The following is a 24,772-nucleotide window of genomic DNA, read 5'->3' on the forward strand; positions in this document are numbered from 1 at the left end:
GGATGAGCCTGTAGACTTGTGATTTAAAAAGAGAGCAATTTAATGTTCCATAACTATGGATGTGGTCTACTGTAGGAATTGATCAATAGGCAGTAAGGGCAACCCGGACTTAGGCGCGTCATCCCGGCCTACAAACGCACCTCCTGCGCTTTCTCCTTCACCGTCCACCTCCCACTCACACCCTTTCCTTTTCCCTTGGGCGATCATTCTGTCACTTGATTATACAAAATCAATTTCCCATTTCTTGTTCTCGGATCTTTTGTTGAATCCCGGCGGAACCGAAGTTCTCTTATCCGGCCTCGCTGCGGTCGGCCATTCCCCGCAGTGGTGCACGTCCAAGCTCGAGCTCGACTGTTGCGCGACGCTGAGATACAAACACCATGGCTTATGTCGTGCCCATCCATCGGGCGAGCAGTATTCGCCATGCCGTGAAGCTTAACTTCGTGCAGCCCGAGGAGGACTGCTTGGTGGCTGCGTGCGGTTTCCCTGCCCCTCTTGGAGACAACAATTAAGTCGACCACGGGCATATGAGCTGACCGGCTTACAGGAAAGCAAACCGACTCGAATTCTACAACCTCACCCCCGATGGCCTGGTCCTCGCAGCCTCGCATACCATCTATGCGCGCGTGACCATGTTGGCTCGCCTACCGGCACCGGCGAACTCAACCACCGACCACCTCTTCGTCGGTACGGACCAGTACAATTACTTTACGCTTGCGTGGGATAGCCAGACGAACCGGATCCGAACAGCACGGAGCTATGTGGACATTACGGAGCCGTCGTCCCGAGAATCGCAATCCGCAGCGCGGTGTCTCATCGACCCGAGCGGACGATTCATGACCCTAGAGATATACGAAGGTGTGGTAGTAGTCGTGCCGATTGTGCAGCTACCAGCTAGGAGACGCGGACAGACGCACGCCGCCCCGGGTCCTGATGCTCCTCAGATCGGGGAACTGGGCGAGCCGACTACGTCGCGCATCGACGAGCTGAAGGTGCGCTCGTCCGCTTTCCTTCATTCGGAATCGGCGAACCCGCCGTTTCTGGCGCTGCTCTACGAGGATAACCAGCGCAAGGTGCGCTTAAGGATCCGAGAGTTGGAGTACAGTCCGGCTACGAAGAGTAACCTCGCGGAGGCGACGTTCAAGGAGGTCACAGATAAGAAGTTAGATGGGGGTGTGTTTGCATATGAGCTTGACTTTGGGTCGTCGCATCTGATCCCAATCCCCGCACCGCTTGGTTTGTTTCTTACTTGTAACATCCTAGGAAGCATACACTGACTTGGTTCTAGGTGGCCTCATTGTTCTTGGCGAGACGTCAATCAAGTATATCGATGACAACAAAAACGACATGATCTCCCGGTCGCTTGAGGAAGCGACTATCTTCGTGGCATGGGAAAAGGTGGACAGCCAGCGGTGGCTGCTGGCCGATGACTACGGCAGATTGTTCTTTCTGATGTTCGTTCTCAATGCCCAGGGCAACGTTGAAGACTGGAAACTCGACTATCTTGGTCGCACATCTCGCGCGTCGGTGCTTGTCTATCTCGGCGGAGGTATTCTTTTCGTGGGATCGCACCAAGGCGACACCCAAGTCCTCCGGATCGAAAACGGCTCGTTCACAGTCATCCAGACCTTGTCTAACATTGCGCCAATCTTGGACTTCACGGTCATGGACCTTGGCAACCGGACGAGCGAGAGCCAGACCCATGAGTTTTCGTCGGGACAGGCGCGGATCGTAGCCGGTTCCGGGGCCTTTGACGATGGCACCTTGCGAAGCATGCGGAGTGGTGTTGGTATGGAAGAGCTGGGTGTTTTGGGCGAAATGGATCACATCACCGACCTCTTCGGCCTCCAGACGCAAAGTAAGGGCGACCTCATGGATACTTTGCTGGTGACATTTGTGGACGAGACGCGAGTGTTTCACTTCAGCGCTGACGGCGAGGTGGAGGAGTTGAACGAGTTTTTGGGCCTGATCTTCGAAGAAAACACCCTCCTTGCCGCTAATCTGCCCGGCGGACGGATTCTGCAAGTCACCGAACGACAGGTGATCGTGGCCGATATCGAGAGTGGCATGATCAATTTCCAATGGACGCCCCCTGTTCAGAAGGCGCTCACGGCTGCTTCAGCGAACGATGACCATCTGGTCGTTGTTATCAGTGGCCAGATCCTGGCATCGTTTGATATCCGGAGTAACGGCCAGCTCATCACCAAGAAAGATATGGGTGCAGACCGCCAGGTTTCGGGCGTCACAGTGCCATCCACCCCGGCAGGAGTGTGTATCGCTGGATTCCCGCAGTCGGCTCAAGTGTCTGTTCTGGCCATTCAAGATCTAGCGGAGCTGCAAACCCAGTCCGTGGGCCCTGCTGGCGAAGCGTTTCCGCGCTCTGTCCTGGTGGCGGACGTGCTGGCGAACAGCCCCCCGACGCTGTTCATTTCCATGGCGGATGGCAGCGTCGTCACCTTCACTTTAAACCCGCGGGACTTTTCACTGACCGGCATGAATAAGCTAATTCTTGGTTCTGAACAGCCAACCTTCAAGAAACTCCCGCGAGGCGACGGGCTCTACAACGTATTTGCAACCTGCGAGAACCCCAGTCTCATCTACGGCTCTGATGGGCGCATCATCTACTCCGCAGTGAACTCTGAAGGTGCGTCCCGGATCTGCCACTTGAATGCAGAGGCATACCCGGAGTCCGTCGCCGTCGCCACGGCGAATGAGCTGAAGATTGCCCTGGTGGATAAGGAGCGCACCACACAGATCCAGACTCTGCCAATGGAAGCGACGGTGCGCCGAGTGGCCTATTCCCCATCCGAGAAGGCATTCGGAATAGGTACGATTGACCGCAAGCTCGAAGACGGAATGGAGATTGTCAAGAGCCACTTTGTGCTGGCAGACGAAATCCTGTTCCGGCGGTTGGATGCAATTGAGTTGGAGCCCGAGGAGCTGGTGGAGAGTGTCATCCGAGCCGAGTTCCCAGCCGGCAAAGACGAGAACGGTCGAGACATGGTTAGGGACCGGTTCATCGTCGGCACGGCCTATCTGTCCGATGAGACCGGGGATTCTATTCGCGGACGGATTTTGGTGCTCGAAGTCGACCACGGGCGCAAGCTCACCAAGGTCGCCGAGCTACCGGTCAAGGGTGCATGTCGGGCACTGGCCATGATGGGTGACCGGCTCGTTGCGGCGCTCGTCAAGACCGTAAGTGATTATGTTGACCCCCCAATCTTGGTGCCGACATATTTTATTTACAAAGATATCAGGTGGTTGTGTACAAGGTCATCAGCAACAACTTTGACGAAATGAAACTCGAGAAGCAAGCTTCTTACCGCACGTCGACTGCGCCGATGGATATCACAGTTTCGGGCGAGCAGATCGCCGTTGCCGATCTCATGAAGAGCGCTACGGTCCTCCAGCATAAAATAGACGAGACAGGAGTCGCAGGAGATACGTTGACGGAGACAGCTCGCCACTACCAGACCGTATGGTCCACAGCCATCGCCTTTGTGGAGAAGGGCACTTTGCTGGAGAGTGATGCACAGGGCAATCTCATTGTGCTGTCGCGGGATGAGGACGAAGTCCTGACAATAGACCAGCGTCGCCTGAGGCCCACCAGTGAAATCTCGCTGGGCGAGATGGTCAATCGGATCCGGCCGGTGAATATCCCCAAGCTGGAGAATGTGGTGGTGACACCTCGGGCGTTTGTTGCAACGGTATGCTCTTTTTTGATCTTTTTTTTTTGGGGGTTCGAGTTACTGACTGGAAGACAGGTCGAGGGATCCATCCATCTATTCGCTCTCATCGACTCCAACCACCAAAACTTCCTCATGTCCCTGCAAGACGTGATGGCCCGCCACGTCGACTCGCTGGGCGATCTGCCGTTTGAGAAGTTCCGGGCTTTCCACAACGAAGTGCGCTCCTCCGACAAACCGTACCGTTTCGTGGACGGCGAGCTCATCGAGCAGTTCCTGAACTGCGACTCCGTTGAGCAGGAGGAGATCCTGGCCGAGGTGGGCTCTGATGCTGGTGACCTTGGTACGCTGGATGTGGAGGAAGTGAAGAAGATGATTGAGGCTTTGCGGCGGCTGCACTGATGGATTGGGCAATGCATTGTTTGTTACTAGATGGATTACGACACGATATGGATCTGTTCAATAGTCTTGTTACACTCGCGAATGTCATGATTGATCGAGTCTCATCCCGCGCCGTGGACATGTCCTGATTAAATGGAGCTCGGTAGGATACAAATACAAGCAGTGAAAGTCTTCCCCAAGTAGCCACCTCCCTCCCTCACCCATCATGCCTTCTTCGCATCATCCTCCTCACTCCAATCCAACAGCTCCAGCACCTGATCATCCGTCAAGCTCTCCGCACTAGCATACGCCTGCTTCTCAAGATTCTTGAGATACTTCTTCTGCCGCTTGCGCGCCATCTTATTCCACTCCGGCACACCAGACGCATTAGCCATATTCTCACCCTCCTCATCCTCCGATCCGAGTTCATCCTCCGTATTCTCCACCTCCCCAAGCACCTTCCCACTCTCAGCACCTCCTCGTCCACCCCTCAGCGTGTTGGCCGACATCTTCGCTTTCTTCCCACTAGCCTTCTGCTTCTCCCTTTCCTTCTCCTTCTTCTCCTTCTCCTTCCGCTTAGAGCGATCGTGGCTCCATTTGAACAGCTTCTCGATGTACGGCCGGATGAGGAGGTATCCGATCACGATCAGCGCGATCCGCGTCCAGCGGTAGGCGCTCACGTTGATGAAGGTGCTGTAGAAGTTGCGGCAGAAGCGCCGGACCACGGTGTCTAGGCCGCCGAAGATTTGGGTGGTGAAGTCGTTGAGGGCATCTGCGGCGACGTCGCCGAAGTTGCGGGTTGATTCGGGGGTGGCCATGTTGTGTGGTGGTTTTTGAGGAAAGGCTCTTTTTTTTTGAGGTGGATGGAGGGACAAGGAGCGGGTCGTGGCGGAAGGCGGGAGATTGGGGGGCAAGAGCAGGAGAGCTCTGAGGAACACCGAACCTGGGTCAGGTGGGAGAGAAGAGAACAAGGAAACAAGAGGGAGAAGCAATTGGAGAGGCACAGACACGTCGTTGTTCGTTCGTCCACCCGATCTTCCGGTCCTTTTTTATGAATCCGGACCATTGGTTTCTCCGATGACGCGGTGTATGGAAGGACGCGCCTCATCATCCCCTCCACAACAGAGTGGGAATTCCTCACTGCCTGTCCTCAGCATGGAGCCGGACGAGAAGGCTCAGCTCGAGGAGGTCGGTCAATGATTTATTGGTCATCGGTACATCCAGCTAATGCAGTCCCAGCGTCTCAAATCCGCCCTCTGGCTGTCCATCGGCAAGATCGTGGATGAGGAAACCATCAAGCTGGGCGCGAATGCAACCCCCCAGTTCATCGGTGCCTTGACCGAAATGGTCTGGGCCCAGATAGGTATGTGATCGTCTTTTCGCATGGGTTGATTATCATGCCGTGTTTATCCTCCGTCCTCTGACACTGGTCGATTACCAGAAACGGTCAGCCAGGATCTCGAGTCCTTCGCCAAGTAAGCATCCCTATGCACCTTGTTTGTGTTATCTACGGGTCGACTGACCGTGATCGGGATTCGATTAGGCATGCCGGACGGTCTACTGTCAATGTTTCCGACGTGATGCTGCTTGCTCGCCGCAACGACGGGCTGGATTCGATTCTGCGTGCCTTTGTCGAACAGCAGCGCAATGAGGCTCAATGAAGCTTCTTGAATCGGCTACCCGGGCTGCTGGATGCGAGTTGAACATCTATCCAGATACATTGCTCACGACCATCATCTCACTCTATGGTCGCTGATCTCAACCATAACTTTCCCGTGCGAGTCAGGTCTTGGACAAAACCACAGTCAACAACCGCGATCGGCGATTCCTGGATCCTTGATGTATCCGGGTGCAAGAGATCCTCGTGGAGGTCAGAGGGCCGTGAACCTGTGGCACGATCTAACTCGGTGCTTCTGGGATGCGCAGCAGAAACATAAAAATAGTTATGATGGCATGATTTCCCCATTAGGTCTTCTTGTAGCATGTGATGTCTGACATAATGTGGCTGTTCTCATGCTGTGCCAATGGATCCGGAGTGGCAAGCCAATCCCTGCCCTACTGCTGCGGCTGCCCCACCACCGGTTCCAGCTTGACATCAGCGTCCCTGTGGCGCACGCCCGGCCAGCCACTGAGCGTGCGCGGATCCGCCGAGGCCATCCACTGATCTACGGAATTGCGTCGGAGGGTCCCAATTATTTGTGGTCCCAGCTGGGAAGAGAAGAATCACTCGCCCCCGAATTCGGTTGCCTGGGTTTTCCTTCCTTATAACACCTTCTTCCCTGAAGACTTTCAGGCCACTCAACCCCAACCTACTTTTGTAACTTTATCCCGACCACGACAAGTCCAACAACAGCTCATCATGGGAGTGGGTGGACTGCTTCTCCGCATCTGCGGCATGGCGATTCGCGTCCTGCAGTTCCTGGACGGCGCCGTCATCCTCGGCATCTTTTCCTACTACCTGGCCACCCTCTCGAGGAATGATCAGACCATCGCAACATGGATGAAGGCCGTGGAGGGCATGTCCGGTGCCGCCACGCTGTATGGCCTGCTGGGCGTGCTCTTCGTCTGCTGCTTGGGCGGCGTGTCCTTCTTTGCCTTCTTGGGCGTCGTGCTGGATGTCTGTTTCACCGGTGCGATGATCGCCATCGCCGTGTTGACTCGCCGCGGCACCCAGAGCTGCAGCGGCAAAGTCACCACCCCCGTGGGCACGGGCGATGCTGGCTCGAAATCCCCCACCGCGCTCACCTATGGCATGGCGTGCAAGCTGGAGAAAGTGGCGTTTGCGGTGGCAGTGATTGGAATGTGAGTACAGGACCCTCAAAACTTACGTCTGGTTCATGGCTAATCAATCATTCCGATGTAGCTTCCTCTTCTTGATCTCCATCCTCTTCCAGGTCCTGCTGGCCCGTCACCACAAGCGTGAGAAGCGCTTCGGCCCCTCGCCCGCCAACGGCTACACCTCCGGCTCACGAAGGGGCTTCTTCGGTCGCAAGAAGAAGAACCTCGACGGGCCGGCACCTGATGCTCTGCCCGGCCACCCGACGCCTAATGAGGTGGAGAACGGTGCCACTGCCACGAACGAGAAGTCTTTCTTTGGCTCGTTTGGCCGCAACAAGAATACCAATAGCTATGGCAACTCGGCCTACACCGGCACCTATTAATTTGGAAGATAAGAAAACCAAAGGGGAACGGAAAGCGAGCAGCGTGGACATGCGTGCTGCAATAAGTAGCTTTGGAGTTGCTGTTTGGAGACTGCGAGCCGATGATGATATGAATTTCGTTGCCTGGAAATGAGATACCATGCGTTTTCTACATTCTGTCTAAATTGGAGGACGTTCATGTATATTAGGAAAGCCCTGTATCAGATGGCTTGGTTGGACCTCGTCTTAGTTTATAATACTAATCAATGAATGCACTGCTGAAACATACGAAAAAATGAACAGGAAGTACTCAAAACTGTTTTCTCCGCGTGGTAAAGTTTGGTTCCTGGCATTGCAAAGGTACAGCTACAGATCAAGATTTCCGCATGCGTCAAGCAATTAAGCACCGCCACTCGAACCAGACTTTGAAGCAATCCAGTAGAAGACAGAGAAAAAAAGACACGAAACATCAGACATGGAATTCAACATGATCATCGCTAGTCGATCAATCAGATAGGGAGACAAACATCCAGCGCCGGGTCCAGCGCCAGTAACAAACTATAAAAAAAGAATCCTTCTCGTAGGGATGCTTAGCCGACCCAGTCGGGAAGCAGAGCCCAGTCAATATACCCTAAGTTTCCCCGCTGAAAGAATAATCTGCAAACAAATGGACGGAAAGGAAGAAAGAAAGGAAAAAGAAACTCAGTTCCAATCGCCAGCGTCAACCATCCGGCCCCCTCGGCAGAGGGTACCACGAGCAACGGGGCCCATGTAGACGGGGTAGCCATGGTCGCACTGAGCCCAGGACAGACCATCGGGAGAGCAGATGAACTCGCCATCATAGCAGTACCAGTTGCCGACGTATTCGTGGAACTCGCCGCTGGCAGCCTCGGTGCCCATCATGCGCGGGTCAGATTTGGGAGTGCTCCGGGTCTTAGCAATCTTCGCGACCTTGGTCATGGTGAGACTCGGGGCAAAGCGGGTCTCTTCCTTGTTCTTGGAAGAGTCGGCCTTGGAGGAACTGTCGCTGTCTTTGGAGTCGTCCTTGCTCTTTGAATCATCGCCCTTGTTCTTGGAGGAGCTGTCCTTGGAGGAGCTGTCGCTATCCTTGGAGTCGTCCTTGCTCTTTGAATCATCGCCCTTGTCCTTGGAGGAGCTGTCCTTGGAGGAGCTGTCCTTGGAGGAGCTGTCCTTGGAGGAGCTGTCCTTGGAGGAGCTGTCCTTGGAGGAGCTGTCCTTGGAGGAGCTGTCCTTGGAGGAGCTGTCCTTGGAGGAGCTGTCCTTGGAGGAGCTATCCTTGGAGGAGCTGGAGCTATCCTTGGAGTCGTCCTTGCCCTTGGAAGCATCATCCTTATCCTTGGAGGAACTGTCCTTGCCATTTCCAGAGTCATCACTGGACGAGCTAGGCGCTTCCGCTCCCAAGAACGGCGCGTTGCCAGAGCACTTGAAGCCCTTGCCTTCAGACTTGCCCATCACGTTGTCGCCGGGCTCAGGGAAATCGACAGTCTCGCCTTCAATGGTCACGCATTGGCCCGTCTGGTTGACGTTGGCGACGAAGAGCTCGGGCAGGTTCTTGAAGGCGGTGGCTTGCTTGGTGTTGGGCGTCTCGGTGGGCTTGTCCTTGGGCTTGGTGGACGTGGGCTTCTCAGTAGTCGTGGGGGTCTCAGTAGGCTTGTCTGTAGCCTTCTTAGATGTGGATTTGCTGGTGGATGTCTCGGTGGGCTTGTCCTCGGGCTGCTTGGTGGACGTGGACTTCTCAGTAGTCGTGGAGGTCTCAGTAGGCTTGTCTGTAGCCTTCTTAGACGTGGACTTGCTGGTGGATGTCTCGGTGGGCTTGTCCTCGGGCTGCTTGGTGGACGTGGACTTCTCAGTAGTCGTGGAGGTCTCAGTAGGCTTGTCTGTAGCCTTCTTAGACGTGGACTTGCTGGTGGATGTCTCGGTGGGCTTGTCCTCGGGCTCCTTGGTGGACGTGGACTTCTCAGTAGTCGTGGAGGTCTCAGTAGGCTTGTCTGTCGCCTTCTTAGATGTGGACTTGCTGCTGGTGGGCTTCTCCTTGGACGAAGTGGTAGTAGTAGTAGTGTCGGTAGTCTTGGAGGTGCTTTCCTTGCTGGATGAGACTTGCGTAGTGCTGGAATGGTCGTCATCACTCTCGGCCTCAGGATCCTTCTCCTCAGGGGTCATGGAGGGCATGTCAATGCTCTCCCTTTTCTCCATATCAGCCGAGTTGCCCATCTTACGGCTCGAGTCGCCGCCAATGGTGACCATGGCACAGTTCATGTACATCTCCCGGTTGCCGATCTTGTTGAACCAGGTCCACGCCAGGAGGGCTTCACCAGAGGGTGCGTCAGAGGGCACGGTGAACTTGTACTTCTTAGGGATTGGGCATTCGCCGAGCATAGACTCGATAACCTTGAAGGTCTTGCCTTTGTCGTAGGTCAGGGCCAGCTGGCACGAGCCGCCCCCGTGTGTGGCTTCTCCCTCGAGCTCCATCTCGTACGACTGGCCGGGGGTGTAGTTCGCCTCCGACACAAAGGGGTCGTTCTGATAGCCCTTGCACGGGTAGTCCTGGCCCGATGGCAACAGCGAGTTGGTGTAGGAATAGTCGATCTTGCCCGTGGCGTTCTTATTCAAGGGACTGCGGATTGGGTACGGCTGCTTCATTTGCATGTGCGCCGAGGCCGTCGTGGCCAGCAGGCCGGACAGCAGGAGAAAGCCCTTCATGTTTGATTGAGAGGGCAATTGAGACTTTCTGTTGATGGTCAGTGGCCCAGTCCTAAAGAAGAAACCACGGCCGTCCACTCACCAAAGATCCACGAAAAGACTCTCCGCAGGCCAGGATCAGAGAATAAAGATACTAAGCAAGTGAGCTTGTGCCTGTAGGTCAGTGACAGTATAAATACCTGGTGTCAAGCGCATTCTTCCCTGCCGTGGGAATGAATGGCAAATGCCGCCAGCCAGCGACGGTAGGCGCAAAACAAGCATCGCAACGTGAAGAATGCTGGCCACCAGATGGGTCGTTCCGGGAGATGCTCTCGCCAGGCTGGTCTTATGTTTGACCATAGTTGCTCTCGAAAAGAAACTTTAGTTGTCATCTGCAATGTCTAGGACATTTCAGTCCCAGCCTTTTTGTCTTTTCCTCAGCGAGAACTATCCATCGAACAGACTATATTTCTCCAGCCCTCTGCATCTCCAAGACTCAGCCTTCATTCCAACTTAATTTCTTCACCGCCCAAAAAACAGACCGAAGAATTCGGTGATGTCAATACGTAGGAACAAAACCGAGGCGAGTGGTAGGGACCGAATCCCTTGATGTTCGCATTTATTACCCGTGTGCCTCCCTGCATGCCTAGCCAGACACACTCTAGTATGTAGAGCGGACTTGCAGTCCTCGGATGACTGGCCTGGAAACTATCTGGATCGAGTTGTGGACTGTATTCTTGAGGTGACTAGTTCTCAAGTCCTGGAGTAGTTAGGGCACGGTGCTTAACGCGTCCAGTGCTAGCGCGTTTCCCCTCGACTCGCCAACGTCACTTTCTCTCCCCATCTCATTCCCTCAATGCGCCCGATAAGCCACGACTGACCCTCTTCCCCGCTGTATGTGTCGGCCTTTCCCCCACCCCCAGAGATTGCTTCGTGCTCTGTCTGTCCAGCATGCCGGTGTCTCTAGTCCGGGTTCTGGCCCGCGGGGTCGCCACATCCAGTCATCACTAAGGTTCCCCGATCGATCGATTGCCGTGGCAAACACCAGATCGCCTGCCCTGATTTTTCCTCGCCAGCATGCCGCTCACCCAGTACAGCCTTCGCATTTATTCGGAGACTGTCTCGCGGCACATTTCTCTACTCTCTCTGCAGGATCTCGTCGCGCATACTCCTCCCACCTTGGCCAACCTACATTGAATGCGACAGGCATAACCATGGCCATTAAACCGGAACTGGATGTGGAGCCGGTTGACATCCTCAATGGAGACGCGACAACGCCTGCTGGTCGGGCGGCGGCTTCTTTGGACCCGGAGTCTGATGAGGACGTTCCCGTCGACCCGGAGGAGCTCAAGGAGGCGCTGGGGAGGCCACCGCCGGTGCATAGTAACTATCTCCCTCTGCCGTGGAAAGGCAGATTGGGATATGTGAGTTGCACCACGCTAAGACCGTTGGGCACAGCTGCTGACACACTACAGGCCTGTTTGAATACCTACCTCCGCTACTCGACTCCTCCGGTTTTTTGTTCGAGAACGTGTCGAATCGCATCCATATTGGAGAACAGACATCCGCTCCTCGACCCTGATCAGCCTGCCCATCCGACCAAAAACCGTCCGGACCGGGACCAAACACCTGATGTCGCACGCGGCCAGGCCTTCGTCGAAGCGTTAGGGCTGGCGAATGCGCGCGACCTTGTCAAAATTCTGCGCTGGAATGACAAGTACGGTATTAAGTTTATGCGATTGAGCAGCGAGATGTTTCCCTTCGCTAGCCATAAAGAATACGGCTACAAGTTGGCCCCGTTTGCCTCCGAGGTGTTGGAACAGGCCGGCCTGGTTGTTGCAGAACTCGGCCATCGAGTGTCAGTTCATCCAGGCCAATTTACCCAGCTGGGGTCTCCTAAGAGAGAAGTGGTCGAGAGCTCTTATCGGGATCTCGAATATCACTCGGAGATGTTACAGCTTCTCAAGCTACCGCCACAGCAAGATCGCGATGCGGTCATGATTCTTCACATGGGTGGAGTGTTTGGCGATAAAGAAGCGACTCTGGATCGATTTAGAGAGAACTATGCGGCTTTGTCACAGGACGTCAAGAACCGGCTGGTCTTGGAAAACGACGACGTCAGCTGGTCTGTTCACGACCTCTTACCCATCTGCGAAGAACTGAATATTCCTCTCGTCCTCGACTACCATCATCACAACATCATCTTCGATGCGAATGAGCTGCGTGAGGGCACTCAAGACATCATCGGTCTCTACGACCGCATTGCCGCGACCTGGTCGCGCAAAAACATCACACAGAAAATGCATTACTCCGAACCCACCCCCTCCGCCATCACGAACCGCCAGCGCCGCAAGCACAGCGATCGCGTGGCTACCTTACCTCCGTGCAATCCCACCATGGACCTGATGATTGAAGCCAAGGACAAGGAGCAGGCCGTGTTCGAGTTAATGAGGACCTTCAAGCTTCCGGGATACGAGCTCTTCAATGACATGATCCCGAATACGCGCACGGATGAGAACAAAGCATTCAAGCCACCAAGAAAGTCCAAGAAGAACGGCGGCTTTGTCGACCTGGAGGGTTCCGTTCCACCGCCTCCTACCATTTCCGACGAAGAGGTTGGCATGGGCGGCCCTGAGAGAAGGGTGTATTGGCCACGAGGCATGGAAGCATGGCTCCGTCCAGTGAAGAAGGTCATTCGGGCCAAGACGACTCGAAGCCCAGCAAAGAAGAGCGCATCCAAGAGAGTGAAGGCGGATCCGGGCGCCGAGAACGGTGAAGCGGAAACACCGATCAAGAAGTCAGCTCGGGGAGCTCAACGTACGCCGGCATCGACCAAACCCGCACGCCAGAAACGCAAGGCTGCCGAGGCTGTGGAGTCGACTCCAGAGTCTGAGGAGCTGTCTGCAGTGGACGACGGGGTCCCGGTGTCTGTCTCTCGGCGAAGTAGTCGAGCGAAGAAGGTGAATTACACCGAAGACAGCGCATAATTAATGGGGCAACTGTACATATCCCTTTGTATTATATATCCTATATTCAAGTGAAATCCAAGAGACATACATCTAATCAATGGTGAATTCCGATACTAGAGACTGGCAGTCACAAAACCAAGGCATCATTATTCCCTAAACCGGACTAGCCAGGTCCTTCCTGGATAGCGAACATCACTAATACAGCGCTCGCGAGTACTGTCCGCTAATAGCTATAACAAGTGTCTGAAACAACACCCACTTCTTTTCAAGCGCAGCCCAACTTGATCTCCTGACTGTCATGAATCAGCCTTATCATTGTTGATCGATTGCCCCACACGAACAGGAAACATTTCCTCTTTCTCCACTAACCATTGTTGTTGTCATCAGCTTTCCTTCCACATCTACTCACTTGCCACATCCACCGAGGGCTTCCCCTTGCCCAGAACTGCATTATATCTATATCTCTCCCCCACTCTCTCGACCCTGGCTCCCAAACCGCCCCTTCGAGCCCGCTGGTCAATCCTCCGGTCGAGTCCATTTCGCTTCAGACAGCCCACCGACACCCCCTCCACCGCGAACCCGGACCCAGACCCAGCCGCCTCTCGGTCCTGCTCAGAGTTCTCATCGGCCCACACGCAACGCGGCGTGCCCAGCTGCGTCTCTGGGCTTTCCGCCACGAGGTCCTCCCCGCGCTGCGTCACCGGACCCAATCGCGGCTATACCGAGCGATCGTCCAGCGACAGGCTCGGATCGCTGCTGCTCGCAATCGCAGGCTTAGCAGTGGTTTCGTGACATACCTGCTCGGACCGCGACAACGGGTGCGCGGGTGGAGAGCCAGCGCTGGAGCCGGGGTCAGTTTGCCTGCACGACGCGTGCGAATACCGGGAGCGGCCCCGAACGGGCTGAATGATGCAGACCCAGTAATGTCTGGTCTATCATCAACATCGACATGGGGGTCTGGAGATGGTGCGGCTGCGCCTGGTGGTCGCCGCAAGAAGGTTTACGGATATTTGAAAGCGGCGAATGAGTTGCGCCAGGCGTATACGTCGCAATGGTCTGGGCAAGGGAATGGTACCAATGAGGACTACTATAATACCCCCGGCGCTTTTCCGGATGTTGCGATCGCGCGGTCTGGTGATGAGGAGATGGTGCTCTTCCCGAGCTATGCGAGACGCTTGCCCGAAAAGCAAAGAGAGGAGCGTGAGCGGCGTAATTCGTGGTCAGATACTCTCGATGAGTATCGCGGTGCGTCTGACAGCAATGATTTCTTCAACTCCGGTTATGACGAGAGCGAGATGGAGAACGCGGTTGTGGATGTGGATGTGCGTGGTTGGATATATGCACCCAATCGGGGGCCCATGAACCGGAAGCACCGCTTGATGATTACTTTGGCTAGGAAGTTGAGCGGCATTCCAGCGCCGACAGGTACAGGGAATGAGGATGCTGATAGGCCGCCGGGCCAAGGCGAGGATGAACTTGTGGACAAACAGATGCAGTCTTTGGTCGACACAGCGGAGAAGGACGCGGACCCAGCTTGGAAGAGCAGCTCAGGCGGCGATCGACCCCGAGGTACAACGGCTCCCAGCCAGCCAATGAGCAAGGATGAATTGTCTGTTGCCAATGCTCATCTGATGGAGAGACTTCGCCCATTTTTGACCAATCCCATGGCGTTGATGCCGGTGACGGTGTTTTTCTTCAACGATGAGCAAAGCAAATCTCGCAATATAGTGACAGACGAGTCGGGCCATTTCACACTTCGGGCCCCGTTGCCCTTTGTCCCAACGCATGTCCGCGTGTTGGCTTCGGAGGACCTGTCCGCTGCCAAGCCCATTGAAATCATTGACCCGGTTGGCATCAGTTTGATCAGTGACATTGACGACACAGTGAAGCATTCTGCCATTGCCAGTGGGGCAAAAGAGATGTTCCGGAATACATTTGTCCGCGAGCTGGCGGAGCTGACGATCGACGGAGTCAGCGACTGGTATACGAAGGTGGCTAATCAGGGCGTGAAAATGCATTATGTTTCCAATGCCCCATGGCAACTGTATCCCCTGCTCGAGAGATACTTCAAGATGGTCGGCCTGCCGCCGGGCTCCTTCCACCTCAAGCAATATTCGGGGATGTTGCAGGGTATTTTTGAACCCACAGCTGAGAGGAAACGAGGATCCTTGGAACAGCTTCTACGGGACTTCCCAGATCGCAAGTTTATTCTGGTTGGAGACAGCGGCGAGGCTGATCTCGAGGTCTACACTGATATTGCGTTGGCGAACAGAGGCCGAATCCTGGGCATCTTCATCCGCGATGTAACCACGCCAGACAACAAACAGTTCTTTGATAGATCAGCCAGCCGTCTGGAACCAGAATCCCTCCGCAGCCGCAGCACTCCGCAATTGGTGGATCGGTCCAGGTCTCCTGCACCTCCTCCAGCCCTACCGCCTCGCCGGTCGCTGGCATCAACAAAAGAAGATGATATCAAAAGTTTTGATACGGGTGATCTGATTGATCTTAGCGACGATACCGATCAGAAACCGACTATCCATGACGTGACTACCACTGGCAATGCACGGGTACCTCCTGCAAAGCCCTCAAAGCCATCTGCTTTGCGTTCGGTTTCTACGGTGATGGATGCAACCGAAACCACAACAAAGCCGCCTTTGCCTTACCGAGATCCGGTTCGGCGTAAACCTGTCCCTCCACTACCACCGCGGCGGCCCTCTTCAGCCATGACCGATTCACTAATTGATATCGACTCCAAACCATCGGTCACTCGTACCCGCACCGAACCAGCCCCAGGTGACTTGATTCCATCACACAACAATGCCTTGTCGAGCTCCCAAAATCCGCCATCACAAACCCCGGGATCCAAAGAGCCTCCACCAGTGCCTCCTCCTCGCCGCGCAAATGCAGCTTCTTCCACTGCCAGCTCCAGTTCCAGCGCGACACCCACTCCTCGTCCGCCAGCCACAAAAGCATCTTATCCAACTGCAGCTGCCCAAGCGGCATTGAATTACGCGACGGAGCGCCTGAATCTAAACTCATCATCCTCGAACGGGCTCCGTCCGTCTGCGTCCAACCAATCCCTTGGCCGAACCACACCTCCCAGCAACAGCAGTGCCGCCAGTGAAGCAGGCGTACCAGCTGCACCACTCCCAAATAAACGGGAAGAACTGTGGAAGCGCCGCTGGGAGCGGGCTAGCGACATTCTCAATAAACAGGGCGTTGTACTGAGCAGTTGGCGCGTCGGTAGTGATGCACAGTCTGTTTGTATGTGGTTAGTCGAGGAGGCGATGAGGGAGATGCCGAGCGATAGGTCGGATCGATCGTAGATATTTCTTATCGTGGGGCTGTCTGTACATATTATCTACCAGCTGACTGGCTAGGGAGTCAATAGAAACGAGGTCCCCAGTCAACCGTCGTAACGGGATTCTGCGCATTTGCTCTGCCTTGAGCCGGTTAAGCTCAAGCACGTAGTTACGCAGGAGAATGGCCAGACTCGATGTCCTTAACAGATGACATCTTTGATGGCAACATATACGTTTGGGCTATGGGCTACGGTCTAACACGCCAGCCAAAACCCCACAAACTCGATCTTGCCCATGGGCGGAAGATCGTTGTGCTGTAGGTTCAGTGGATCATACATCAGGTTGGTTGCTCCAGGCAAGTCGCGCTTGGTCGTCAGGTTCTCCAGGAACGTAATGGCACGTCCTCGCAGAGAGATCGCCATGAGGGGGAATTTGGGTGAGGTAGAAGGCATGGGGCAGAGGGGATCAGACTTGAATAGAAGTTCGGGATTAGGAAGCAGAGAAATTCAACTTCCGGCGCGAGCCATATCTGCACTATGGCTACCCAGGAAAACAATGGAGGCCCCCGAATAATTCTGTGGCAGTAACCTCCGTTCAAGACTTGTAACGAGTGCCCATCAAGGCTAAACGGAGATAATTACGGATATCTAATCTAAAGACAGGTGTTGCACGTGGCAGGGGCTAACGTGTTGCATTTTATTGAAGTAGTTTACTTGGACCGCTGGAACACGCTAATACTTCCATCACAAAGTTCCCGTCACCTAGGGTTGTACTGTAGCTTAGGTTTATTACCTATAAAGGGTTTACAGGCGTTAGTTTAGTGCTTTGATATAATTTTTTATCTAGCATTAAATGGAGAGCGGCCGGATAGCTATAATAACTGATAGGAAGATCATTGCCAAGACGTTTCGGTGAACAGGAGCAATTACTAGACAAAATTAGACATAAAAAGGAACGATACATCCAATTATATAACCTGGAATCCATCTGCCTTACCTCAAACTCGCGTGAGTGTCTGACGGAAAGCCCGTGGTGTAATGCTTATCGCAGCGTCACCAGAACTGTTGAGCCCAAACACGAAATCATCCAGCGCGTTATATCCATAAACCAAGTTATCTATAGTTTCCCAACTTTGGCAACCAACCTGCAAAATAAATAGAGCGTCTTCTTCCGGGACCGCTGCCGGTGGCAAGGTATTGTAGACGGCGCGCCAGGCCGAGGAAACCTTGCTCTGCAAGCCAGTGGGAAACAGGCGCACCGACAGGTACGATGAACTGCTTGGCTCTGAACCGAACGACGCGATAATGGGATAGTCTTCCAAGATATCTTGGCCATTCATGACCCAGCTCTGCACGTGAAGCCCAGACTGATCGTCAATGCCCAGTTTGATGCTGCTGTTTGTCTGATGGTTGGTGTATGTGCCCGCATACGTGACGGTTGCTTCGGCCTTACCAGCTGCCTCGAAGCCTCTCACTAAGGGCTTGAGGATCTTGGTTTGCGAGCCCCAGCTGCGTCGTTACGCTGGACGCCTGCCCAGCCGAGATCATTGACACGGTGAGTCCGTAGTCGGGAATAATCATGAAGAGCGTGTCATAGTCGGGCAGGCCACCGATCTTGCTGTATACGTCGATTATGCGACCATCGAGGGTCAGGTTGTTGGCTCGACCAATCTCCCAAGGCGCACCCACTGAGAATCCTAACGAGGACGTGTGCGAGCGTGGCTTGAGCCAGGCATTCGTTGTTACTTCGTCAATAAGTTCATGTTTTAGGATAGCTTGACCGAATCTGGTGAGATCATGTGCCGAGGAATAAAAGCCACCGTCACTGCGGGACATTAGCCAAAAGGTTGTCGGTTGACATGATAAGACGAGACCTACGCTTGTTCAAATCCCATTGACGTGCTCCAGAAGTTGGGCTCCCTGGAGATGAAGCCAATGCTGTCATCTTCTGGCTTGCTAACGTACGAGCGTGTCATGTTAAGGGGTGTGAATATGTGTTTCTGGATAAAATCTCCGTAAGATTCTCCCGAGACACGCTCGATCGCCAGGCCCAGGATATCGTAAGTTACATCACTGTATGCTGGAGTAGTATATGGCCCGTAGGATGGCACTCGTCTGCCAAACTTATTCCAAAAGTCTGCACAAGCGGCAGTTAGCTTTGGGCATTTCAGCTACCGGAGTCAGGGTGTATTACCTTCCCAAGTACATGTTTTCGACGAAGGTAGGTCACCACATTCGCTGTGTTCACCTGGTGCCAAATCCGGAAGACCGTACTTTGTGAGGTTCAGTGCAGGGTTGTTGGCGAGATCGTTCCCCACTAGTTTCTATTATCAGCACTCTGAACTCCCTCGGTGTTGGACTTTGACTCACGGTTGCTCCCAACTCCTGCGAGCTGACTGGCTAGGGCATCGATAGAAATGAGGTCCCAGTCAACGGTCGTAACGCGATTCTGCACTTTTTGCTCCGCCTTGAGCCGGTTAAGCTCCGGCACGTATTTGGTGATGGGGTCTGAGAAGTTGACCTTGTCGCCAAGTAAGAGCAGACCTAGGACAGTGAAGACCTTACTGACGCTTGCTATCCTGAAGACAGTATCGCCATCTACCTTATGTGTCCCCGTGCAGTTGTAAAGCGGCGGGGTGTATGACAGACTGGCAAGAACATCGTCTTCATACGCGGATGCAATTGACAACGACAGCCCCGTTGCATTCCCGAATTGCACACTGACCTCTTTTTGCAACACCTCGAGTTCAGACAAGACTGCTTTCACTGCCGCGTCCGTAGAAGGCTTCTTGGGCGGGGGAAGAACTGCACCTAGGGGCGGACAGTTGCTGATAGCAGTGTTTAAAGTCGTAATTGTCTCAGCAAGGCCACAGCCTGACAAGGATAGCAGAACCCAATTCCGAAATCTCATCATGGGCGATTTCGTAGAGAGATAGAAGAGGGAGTTGGGGTGTATCAGTCGAGAAATGCGAAAAGAATGCGTTGGAGATGCACTCCGAGACGGGTGATGCAGGCATGTTTATATATGGGTGTTTTCAAGGTTGTATCTGGAGCAGTGATATATCTCCTAATGCAAAGGAGCGAGAGGAACCGGACGCGACCGGATCTGGTTGGGTGAGGCGTAAAGGTTCCCCATCACCCGAGACTTGACGTTGTGCCTAGTTCTGCATCGCAAAAGGACCGAGATGAATTCCTTATGGTATCCGCTCTCGCGAGTCAGCCTTGGTGAATGGCGTTGCGCTGATTGGCGAGTGCGTAAAACGACTCCGCTCGTTGTTGGATGCCTTGGATTGAGGCTGAGCGCCCCCAAGTTATTATTTGATCTCTGTGATGCGCATAGTTACTCTCTGCGATTCGCCGACGCGTAAAACTCGCAAAGGCAAGTGAACACTGCCTGCTGTTTATATGGAACAATGTCAGATGTCACGAAGAAAGCTAAGAAGCTCCGGGCCAGCGCTCCCAAAAACCGGACCGGATGTGGTACTTGCAAGTGCGTCCTTTTATTCTCCCACTCCGGCGCCATCATGGGAGCATCTTTCTGACAATGACAGGATTCGTCATAAGCGCTGTGATGAAGCAAAGCCCACTTGCAACACCTGCCGTAAGACGGGACGCATCTGTGACGGATACATCGACCCATCGACTGGCCAGCACTTCGGTGGCCATGCTGGCCGTATCTCCCTCTTCCTCGATCTTGCCCCTCGTGCACTATTCGTCAATGAAGAGGAAGCTCAAGGCTTCCGGTTCTTCGAAACCGCAACGGAGATCCAGCTCGCGGCCGCCCTTCAAAACCACGGCTAGACCTCGCCTTTTCTTCAGCTCAGTCACCAAGATCCCGCCATCTGTCATGCTGTGATTGCCACCGGCATCATGAGCAAGAGATATCAAGTGAACGAGCTTTCCACAGCCTGGGATTCCCAGGCAAACAGGCTGTATCAGGCAGCGCTTGAGCAGTATGGCAAATCCGTTGCTTGTTTCCGATCGCAGCTGGGGGCGAATCTGGAGAGCAATCCACGGTCGCTGGAGATTGCCCCCGCGTGTTGCGTGCTTCTCGTCATGTTCGAGTTCATGCAAGGCAACGCGGATGGCCTGCTCTTACATCTTAGGAACGCTACTAAACTTGCAGCTAGTGTTAGCACAAGTCCACAGACACAGTCTTTTGTCTATCTGCTGACGCTGATAGACATGGTCGCGGCGACGTGGCTCAACCTGGACCGGTCCTATTCCGACGCTTCACTACACCTCCCAAAGCTAGACACAAGTCAGATGCCTTTACCTTGTCCTTCTAACCTGGAGACACTTTGCTACGACCTTACCAACATAAAGAATGATGTTATGACATGGCGTCATGCCGTGGCATCCGCACACAGAGATACAACCGTCGACTTGGACAGCTTCACAACAGTCAGATCGCAGAACATCCAGTCTCGGCTGGATGCTTGGTACCAGGAATTTATCACTGTTCCCTCGAATGAGGAAGACATCGCCACGCCCCGCCGTTCCCTACTCCGAGCAAATTATCTTCATACCATGCTCGTAGTTGATGCGGTCCACCACCAGCAATTGTCAGCACAGCCCATCCGAGCTGATTCTGCTAACGGCCAAGACCTGTCGCAGCTCAAATCCTTCTACGAGATTATCGAGCTAGCTGAAGCGGTCCTTGAAGCGGGCTACTGCTTTAGCCGGTACGATGCCAGCGCTGGAGAAGAGTCGCTTGAGGCCACTGGCCTGCTGCCTCTCTTTTCGTTTCGCCACAGCTTTATCCAACCGTTATTCTACGTCGCACAATATGCTCCCTCTATGTTTCTACGCCAAAGAGCTATCCAACTTCTTCTTGGAAAGCCCTGGCGCGAAGGGGCATGGGACTCCTTTATCATGGGCTCTATTGCCAAGCGTTCACTAGACGCCTCTATTCTAGCGTAATCCTAATAATTCGTTTATCCTTACGGAGCGTAGCTACAACATATGAATAAGCCTATACTATCCTATCATAGATTAAGCTTCCACTACTCTAAGACGAACTCAAATGTGTTGCTCTAGACCGCAGTGACCCGTGATGTGATTACGTCATCGCGCCGAGGGCCTCGGCTGGAATCATCATCGCCCTGATTGGCCTAGAACAACCTGGGGGAAGACTGCAGTATAAGGTGCCCTCCTGCACGCATCACTACTTCCCCTGAGCACTCTCACACCCCTGAACCATCGCAGCCATGCCGTCACCCACGCTCACCCGCGCCGAGGTCGCCAAACACAACACCGAGGAATCGCTCTGGTGCATCATCGACCACCGAGTGTACGACCTGACGGACTTTGTGGATGCGCACCCCGGCGGTAGTGTCGTGCTGGCCCAGGTAGCTGGACAGGATGCCACGACCGAGTTTTACAACCTCCACCGCCAAGAAGTTCTCGAAAAGTACCGCGAAGATCTTTGCATCGGCACGATCGAGGGCGAGAAGCCCGAGGTCATCGAGCCCACCATTGGCGCGCTCAGCCCCGTCCCATACGCGGAGCCGCTGTGGCTGCGCCCGCAATTCAAGAGTCCTTACTACAAGGAGAGCCATCGACGCCTGCAGAAAGCTGTGCGCGAGTTCACGGATCAGTACGTTACGCCCGAGGCACAGGAGAAGGAGCGAGATGGCACCTATATCAGCCAGGAGTTGATCGACCGCATGGCGGAGACGAATATTCTGGCTATGAGATTGGGCCCTGGCAAGCACCTTCATAACCGGAAGTTGCTGGGTGGCGCCGTTGACGGCAAGGAGTTTGATTATCTGCATGATTTGGTGGTTTCGCAGGAATTGGTCCGGGCCAATGCACGAGGTGAGTTCGTGATCAGAATGCATTGGAAGTAACTTGCTGATGTTTTGGGATAGGCTTCCAGGACGGAAACATGGCTGGTTTGGCCATCAGTTTGACGGCCGTCCAGCAGTGGTTACGGGACCCGGCTCTGAAGGAGCGTGTAACTGAAGAGGTCTTGTCCGGCCAGAAGAAGATGTGTCTGGCAATCACCGAGGCATTTGCGGGTAGTGATGTTGCAGGACTCAAGACTACGGCTGAGAAAACGCCGGATGGGAAGCATTACATTGTTAATGGCACCAAGTAAGTCGGAATTGTGAGCATGAGATCGTTCACTGGCTTACCACCCGCAGGAAATGGATCACGAACGGAATGTTCGCCGACTACTTTGTTACTGGCTGCCGAACCGAGAAAGGGTTCTCCGTGCTTTTGATTCCGCGCGGGGAAGGTGTCGAGACCAAGCAGATCAAGACGTCGTACTCGACCGCAGCGGCCACTGCGTTCGTTGAGTTTGCGAATGTAAAGGTGCCGGTGCAGAATCTGCTCGGAGAAGAGCACAAGGGATTTATTGTCATTATGAGCAACTTCAACCACGAACGGTTCATGATGGTCGGCGGTGTCGTGCGCATGTCCATGACCGTTGTGGAGGAGTGTCTGAAATGGTGCAACCAGCGCATCGTGTTTGGCAAGAAGCTGGTTGAGCAGCCCGCGATCCGCCAGAAGTGAGTTTTCCAAATCTTTCAAGATGACCACTATTAACAACATCAGGCTCGCCCGCATGATTTCCCTTTGCGAGTCCAACCAGGCCTGGCTCGAGTCCATTGCCTTCCAGATGTGCAACATGACCTACGCCGAGCAGGCCACGCACCTCGGTGGACCGATTGGATTGCTCAAGTCGCACTCAACTCGCGCTGCCCAGGAGATTGCCGACCATGCTACTAATATCTTTGGTGGCCGAGGCCTGACGCAGTCCGGCATGGGCAAGATCATCGAGATGTTCCACCGCACCTACAAGTTTGATGCCATCTTGGGTGGCACTGAGGAGATTCTGGCAGACTTGGGAGTGCGGCAGGCCATGAAGAAGTTCCCTAAGGCGATGCTGTAGAGATTTGTACATAACCACCTAGATAGCAATCCAGAATATGAATTCTATACTTCACTTTTGCGAGGCTCTTGTCAATCATGTGATCTGCAATGCACGGGCCACGGGAGATCGGATCCTCGTTGTTCCAGCTTGCCTTATCGTGCCCAAGTACTAGCTAGCATCATCGTCATCGTGTACTTTCATCCATCACCCTTCCTGCCCTCTACACAGACTGTGACTCTACAGGATCGTCCAGACGCCAACGACATAATGTCAGCAGATTCTCTCCAGCAGGACAACGTCCTGAGCCTCGCAGCCAGAGCTATCCAGCCCGAGGCTGAGGGCCAGCCAAGCCTCAAAACATCATATGAAGCCGTGGCTCTGATCGGCCATGCCTGCATGGTAGCAGCCAACTTCAGACTGGTGGGCCTTGGAGAAGACCACACCATAGGTAGGCCCCTTAATTATGGTACATGTCCATAGCTGACTTGTGACAGAAACATCCGCTGCTTCTTCCACCCTCCCCGCGGAATGGAACGCCCACACCACCTTTGCTTTTCGCTATGCCCATGAACAATCCTCGATGCAGTACCTCCTCAAAGTGAGCCGACTCGGCAACAACGCCGTGATATTTGCTTTGGCTCTAGGCGATGATCGAACTTCCTCGTTCGATATTCCCACCAAAGATTACATCTCCGCGTCTGCCCTCCCTCTCTCCTCCACAGACAATATTACAGGAGCCCTGCGGGACGTGTTCATATCGCATGCTCGCTTGAGCGATCTGATCGGACTGTTTAAGATTAATGTGATCCAGAAACTCGCGCCGGGACTATACAAGGAAGGTTACGACCCTACCAGGCAGGAGGCACAGCGAGAGCTGCCTCAAGAACAGGGACGGCGACGTGATCCACTGCGTGATGACTCTCTTCCCCAACCCGCCCGTCCATACCCGTTCAATGACCCGCTGGCAGCCGCTCCTCGTCGACCCAATCCTCCTGGCGACTTTGCCCCGCCTGGGTTTGAGGATGAGTACGAGATCAATAGCCCACCACGAGGGTATCAGCCTGGGTTTAGGGGAGGAAGAAATCCATACAATATCGGGGAACGAGATCTCTATCCCGCTGGGCTCGGTCCTAATGATCCTTTCCGAGGCACTATGGGCCCTGGTTTTGGGTCGGGCGGCGGTGGCATGCACCCTACCTTTGACGATCCTCTCTTCGGAGGACCTGGTGGCCGCGGTGGTTATGATCCTCGAGCGCCGCCTGGAGCCAGGTATGATCCCCCTGGACCGGGCCAACCGCCATTTGGAAGCAATCGAGGACCTTTTGGTGGACCTGGACCGGGTGGAAACTCTGGCGGAGGCTTTGGAGGAATGGGCGGTGGGTTTGGAGGGGATATAATCTGAAGATGACCCGACGAAAAAGCTAGCTAGTTAGATACCTTGCTTATGAGTGTACGAATTGACGATGTTATGAGAATCCTGCTGTAGCTGTAGGGTTGCCATACTTAGCAAAGCGGTGTGGCTTAAGCGTGGCGCAAACTCGCCCTCCACGACCTTCCCGACTCCGACTCTTTCTCCCTTTCCTGCCCGAAAACATCCCTCATCACCCACCCACCTTCATCCCTTGCTTCGATCAGGGGACTTGGTCTTCTTTTTTTTTGCGTCCTCGTAGTTCTTGTCCCCATCACCATCTCTTTATTTCGCTTGTGTCGCC

General features: G+C 54.1%; 12 protein-coding genes across 12 annotated transcripts; 9 read left to right on the forward strand and 3 right to left on the reverse strand.

The window, feature by feature from the left end:
• Positions 1-380: 380 nt before the first annotated feature.
• Positions 381-4,088, forward strand: N7474_007633 (DDB1/RSE1 family protein; the record flags this gene model as incomplete). Its single annotated transcript, XM_057199043.1, has 5 exons — positions 381-475; positions 548-1,236; positions 1,289-3,195; positions 3,258-3,707; positions 3,765-4,088. The coding sequence occupies 5 exons, from the start codon at positions 381-383 to the stop codon at positions 4,086-4,088; spliced, it is 3,465 nt and encodes a 1,154-aa protein (XP_057049744.1).
• Positions 4,089-4,291: 203 nt separating this feature from the next.
• Positions 4,292-4,885, reverse strand: N7474_007634 (uncharacterized protein; the record flags this gene model as incomplete). Its single annotated transcript, XM_057199044.1, has 1 exon — positions 4,292-4,885. One exon carries the CDS (start codon positions 4,883-4,885, stop codon positions 4,292-4,294), a length of 594 nt encoding a protein of 197 aa, XP_057049745.1.
• Positions 4,886-5,222: 337 nt separating this feature from the next.
• On the forward strand, positions 5,223-5,728 carry N7474_007635 (CENP-S family protein; the record flags this gene model as incomplete). Its single annotated transcript, XM_057199045.1, has 4 exons — positions 5,223-5,255; positions 5,307-5,430; positions 5,509-5,542; positions 5,611-5,728. The coding sequence occupies 4 exons, from the start codon at positions 5,223-5,225 to the stop codon at positions 5,726-5,728; spliced, it is 309 nt and encodes a 102-aa protein (XP_057049746.1).
• Positions 5,729-6,426: 698 nt separating this feature from the next.
• Positions 6,427-7,228, forward strand: N7474_007636 (uncharacterized protein; the record flags this gene model as incomplete). The annotated part of the gene is made up of 2 exons (XM_057199046.1): positions 6,427-6,869; positions 6,931-7,228. 2 exons carry the CDS (start codon positions 6,427-6,429, stop codon positions 7,226-7,228), a joined length of 741 nt encoding a protein of 246 aa, XP_057049747.1.
• Positions 7,229-7,909: 681 nt separating this feature from the next.
• On the reverse strand, positions 7,910-9,928 carry N7474_007637 (putative extracellular protein; the record flags this gene model as incomplete). The annotated part of the gene is made up of 1 exon (XM_057199047.1): positions 7,910-9,928. The coding sequence occupies one exon, from the start codon at positions 9,926-9,928 to the stop codon at positions 7,910-7,912; it is 2,019 nt and encodes a 672-aa protein (XP_057049748.1).
• A 1,193-nt stretch (positions 9,929-11,121) lies between these two features.
• N7474_007638 (UV-endonuclease UVE-1) lies at positions 11,122-12,894 on the forward strand (the record flags this gene model as incomplete). Its single annotated transcript, XM_057199048.1, has 1 exon — positions 11,122-12,894. One exon carries the CDS (start codon positions 11,122-11,124, stop codon positions 12,892-12,894), a length of 1,773 nt encoding a protein of 590 aa, XP_057049749.1.
• Positions 12,895-13,799: 905 nt separating this feature from the next.
• On the forward strand, positions 13,800-16,202 carry N7474_007639 (phosphatidate phosphatase App1 family protein; the record flags this gene model as incomplete). The annotated part of the gene is made up of 1 exon (XM_057199049.1): positions 13,800-16,202. One exon carries the CDS (start codon positions 13,800-13,802, stop codon positions 16,200-16,202), a length of 2,403 nt encoding a protein of 800 aa, XP_057049750.1.
• Positions 16,203-17,175: 973 nt separating this feature from the next.
• On the reverse strand, positions 17,176-19,091 carry N7474_007640 (serine hydrolase domain-containing protein; the record flags this gene model as incomplete). Its single annotated transcript, XM_057199050.1, has 5 exons — positions 17,176-17,572; positions 17,631-18,002; positions 18,056-18,314; positions 18,372-18,494; positions 18,548-19,091. 5 exons carry the CDS (start codon positions 19,089-19,091, stop codon positions 17,176-17,178), a joined length of 1,695 nt encoding a protein of 564 aa, XP_057049751.1.
• A 499-nt stretch (positions 19,092-19,590) lies between these two features.
• Positions 19,591-19,978, forward strand: N7474_007641 (Zn(II)2Cys6 transcription factor domain-containing protein; the record flags this gene model as incomplete). Its single annotated transcript, XM_057199051.1, has 2 exons — positions 19,591-19,667; positions 19,729-19,978. The coding sequence occupies 2 exons, from the start codon at positions 19,591-19,593 to the stop codon at positions 19,976-19,978; spliced, it is 327 nt and encodes a 108-aa protein (XP_057049752.1).
• Positions 19,979-20,047: 69 nt separating this feature from the next.
• N7474_007642 (uncharacterized protein) lies at positions 20,048-21,100 on the forward strand (the record flags this gene model as incomplete). The annotated part of the gene is made up of 1 exon (XM_057199052.1): positions 20,048-21,100. The coding sequence occupies one exon, from the start codon at positions 20,048-20,050 to the stop codon at positions 21,098-21,100; it is 1,053 nt and encodes a 350-aa protein (XP_057049753.1).
• Positions 21,101-21,387: 287 nt separating this feature from the next.
• Positions 21,388-23,078, forward strand: N7474_007643 (acyl-CoA dehydrogenase family protein; the record flags this gene model as incomplete). Its single annotated transcript, XM_057199053.1, has 4 exons — positions 21,388-21,997; positions 22,051-22,276; positions 22,327-22,695; positions 22,742-23,078. 4 exons carry the CDS (start codon positions 21,388-21,390, stop codon positions 23,076-23,078), a joined length of 1,542 nt encoding a protein of 513 aa, XP_057049754.1.
• Positions 23,079-23,327: 249 nt separating this feature from the next.
• On the forward strand, positions 23,328-24,462 carry N7474_007644 (proteasome inhibitor PI31 family protein; the record flags this gene model as incomplete). Its single annotated transcript, XM_057199054.1, has 2 exons — positions 23,328-23,508; positions 23,555-24,462. 2 exons carry the CDS (start codon positions 23,328-23,330, stop codon positions 24,460-24,462), a joined length of 1,089 nt encoding a protein of 362 aa, XP_057049755.1.
• Between the last annotated feature and the right edge of the window lie 310 nt (positions 24,463-24,772).

The sequence above is a fragment of the Penicillium riverlandense genome (genome assembly GCF_028828495.1).
Source record: "Penicillium riverlandense strain IBT 135883 chromosome Unknown utg000007l_segment0_segment0, whole genome shotgun sequence".
NCBI classification, from domain to species: Eukaryota; Fungi; Ascomycota; class Eurotiomycetes; order Eurotiales; family Aspergillaceae; genus Penicillium; species Penicillium riverlandense.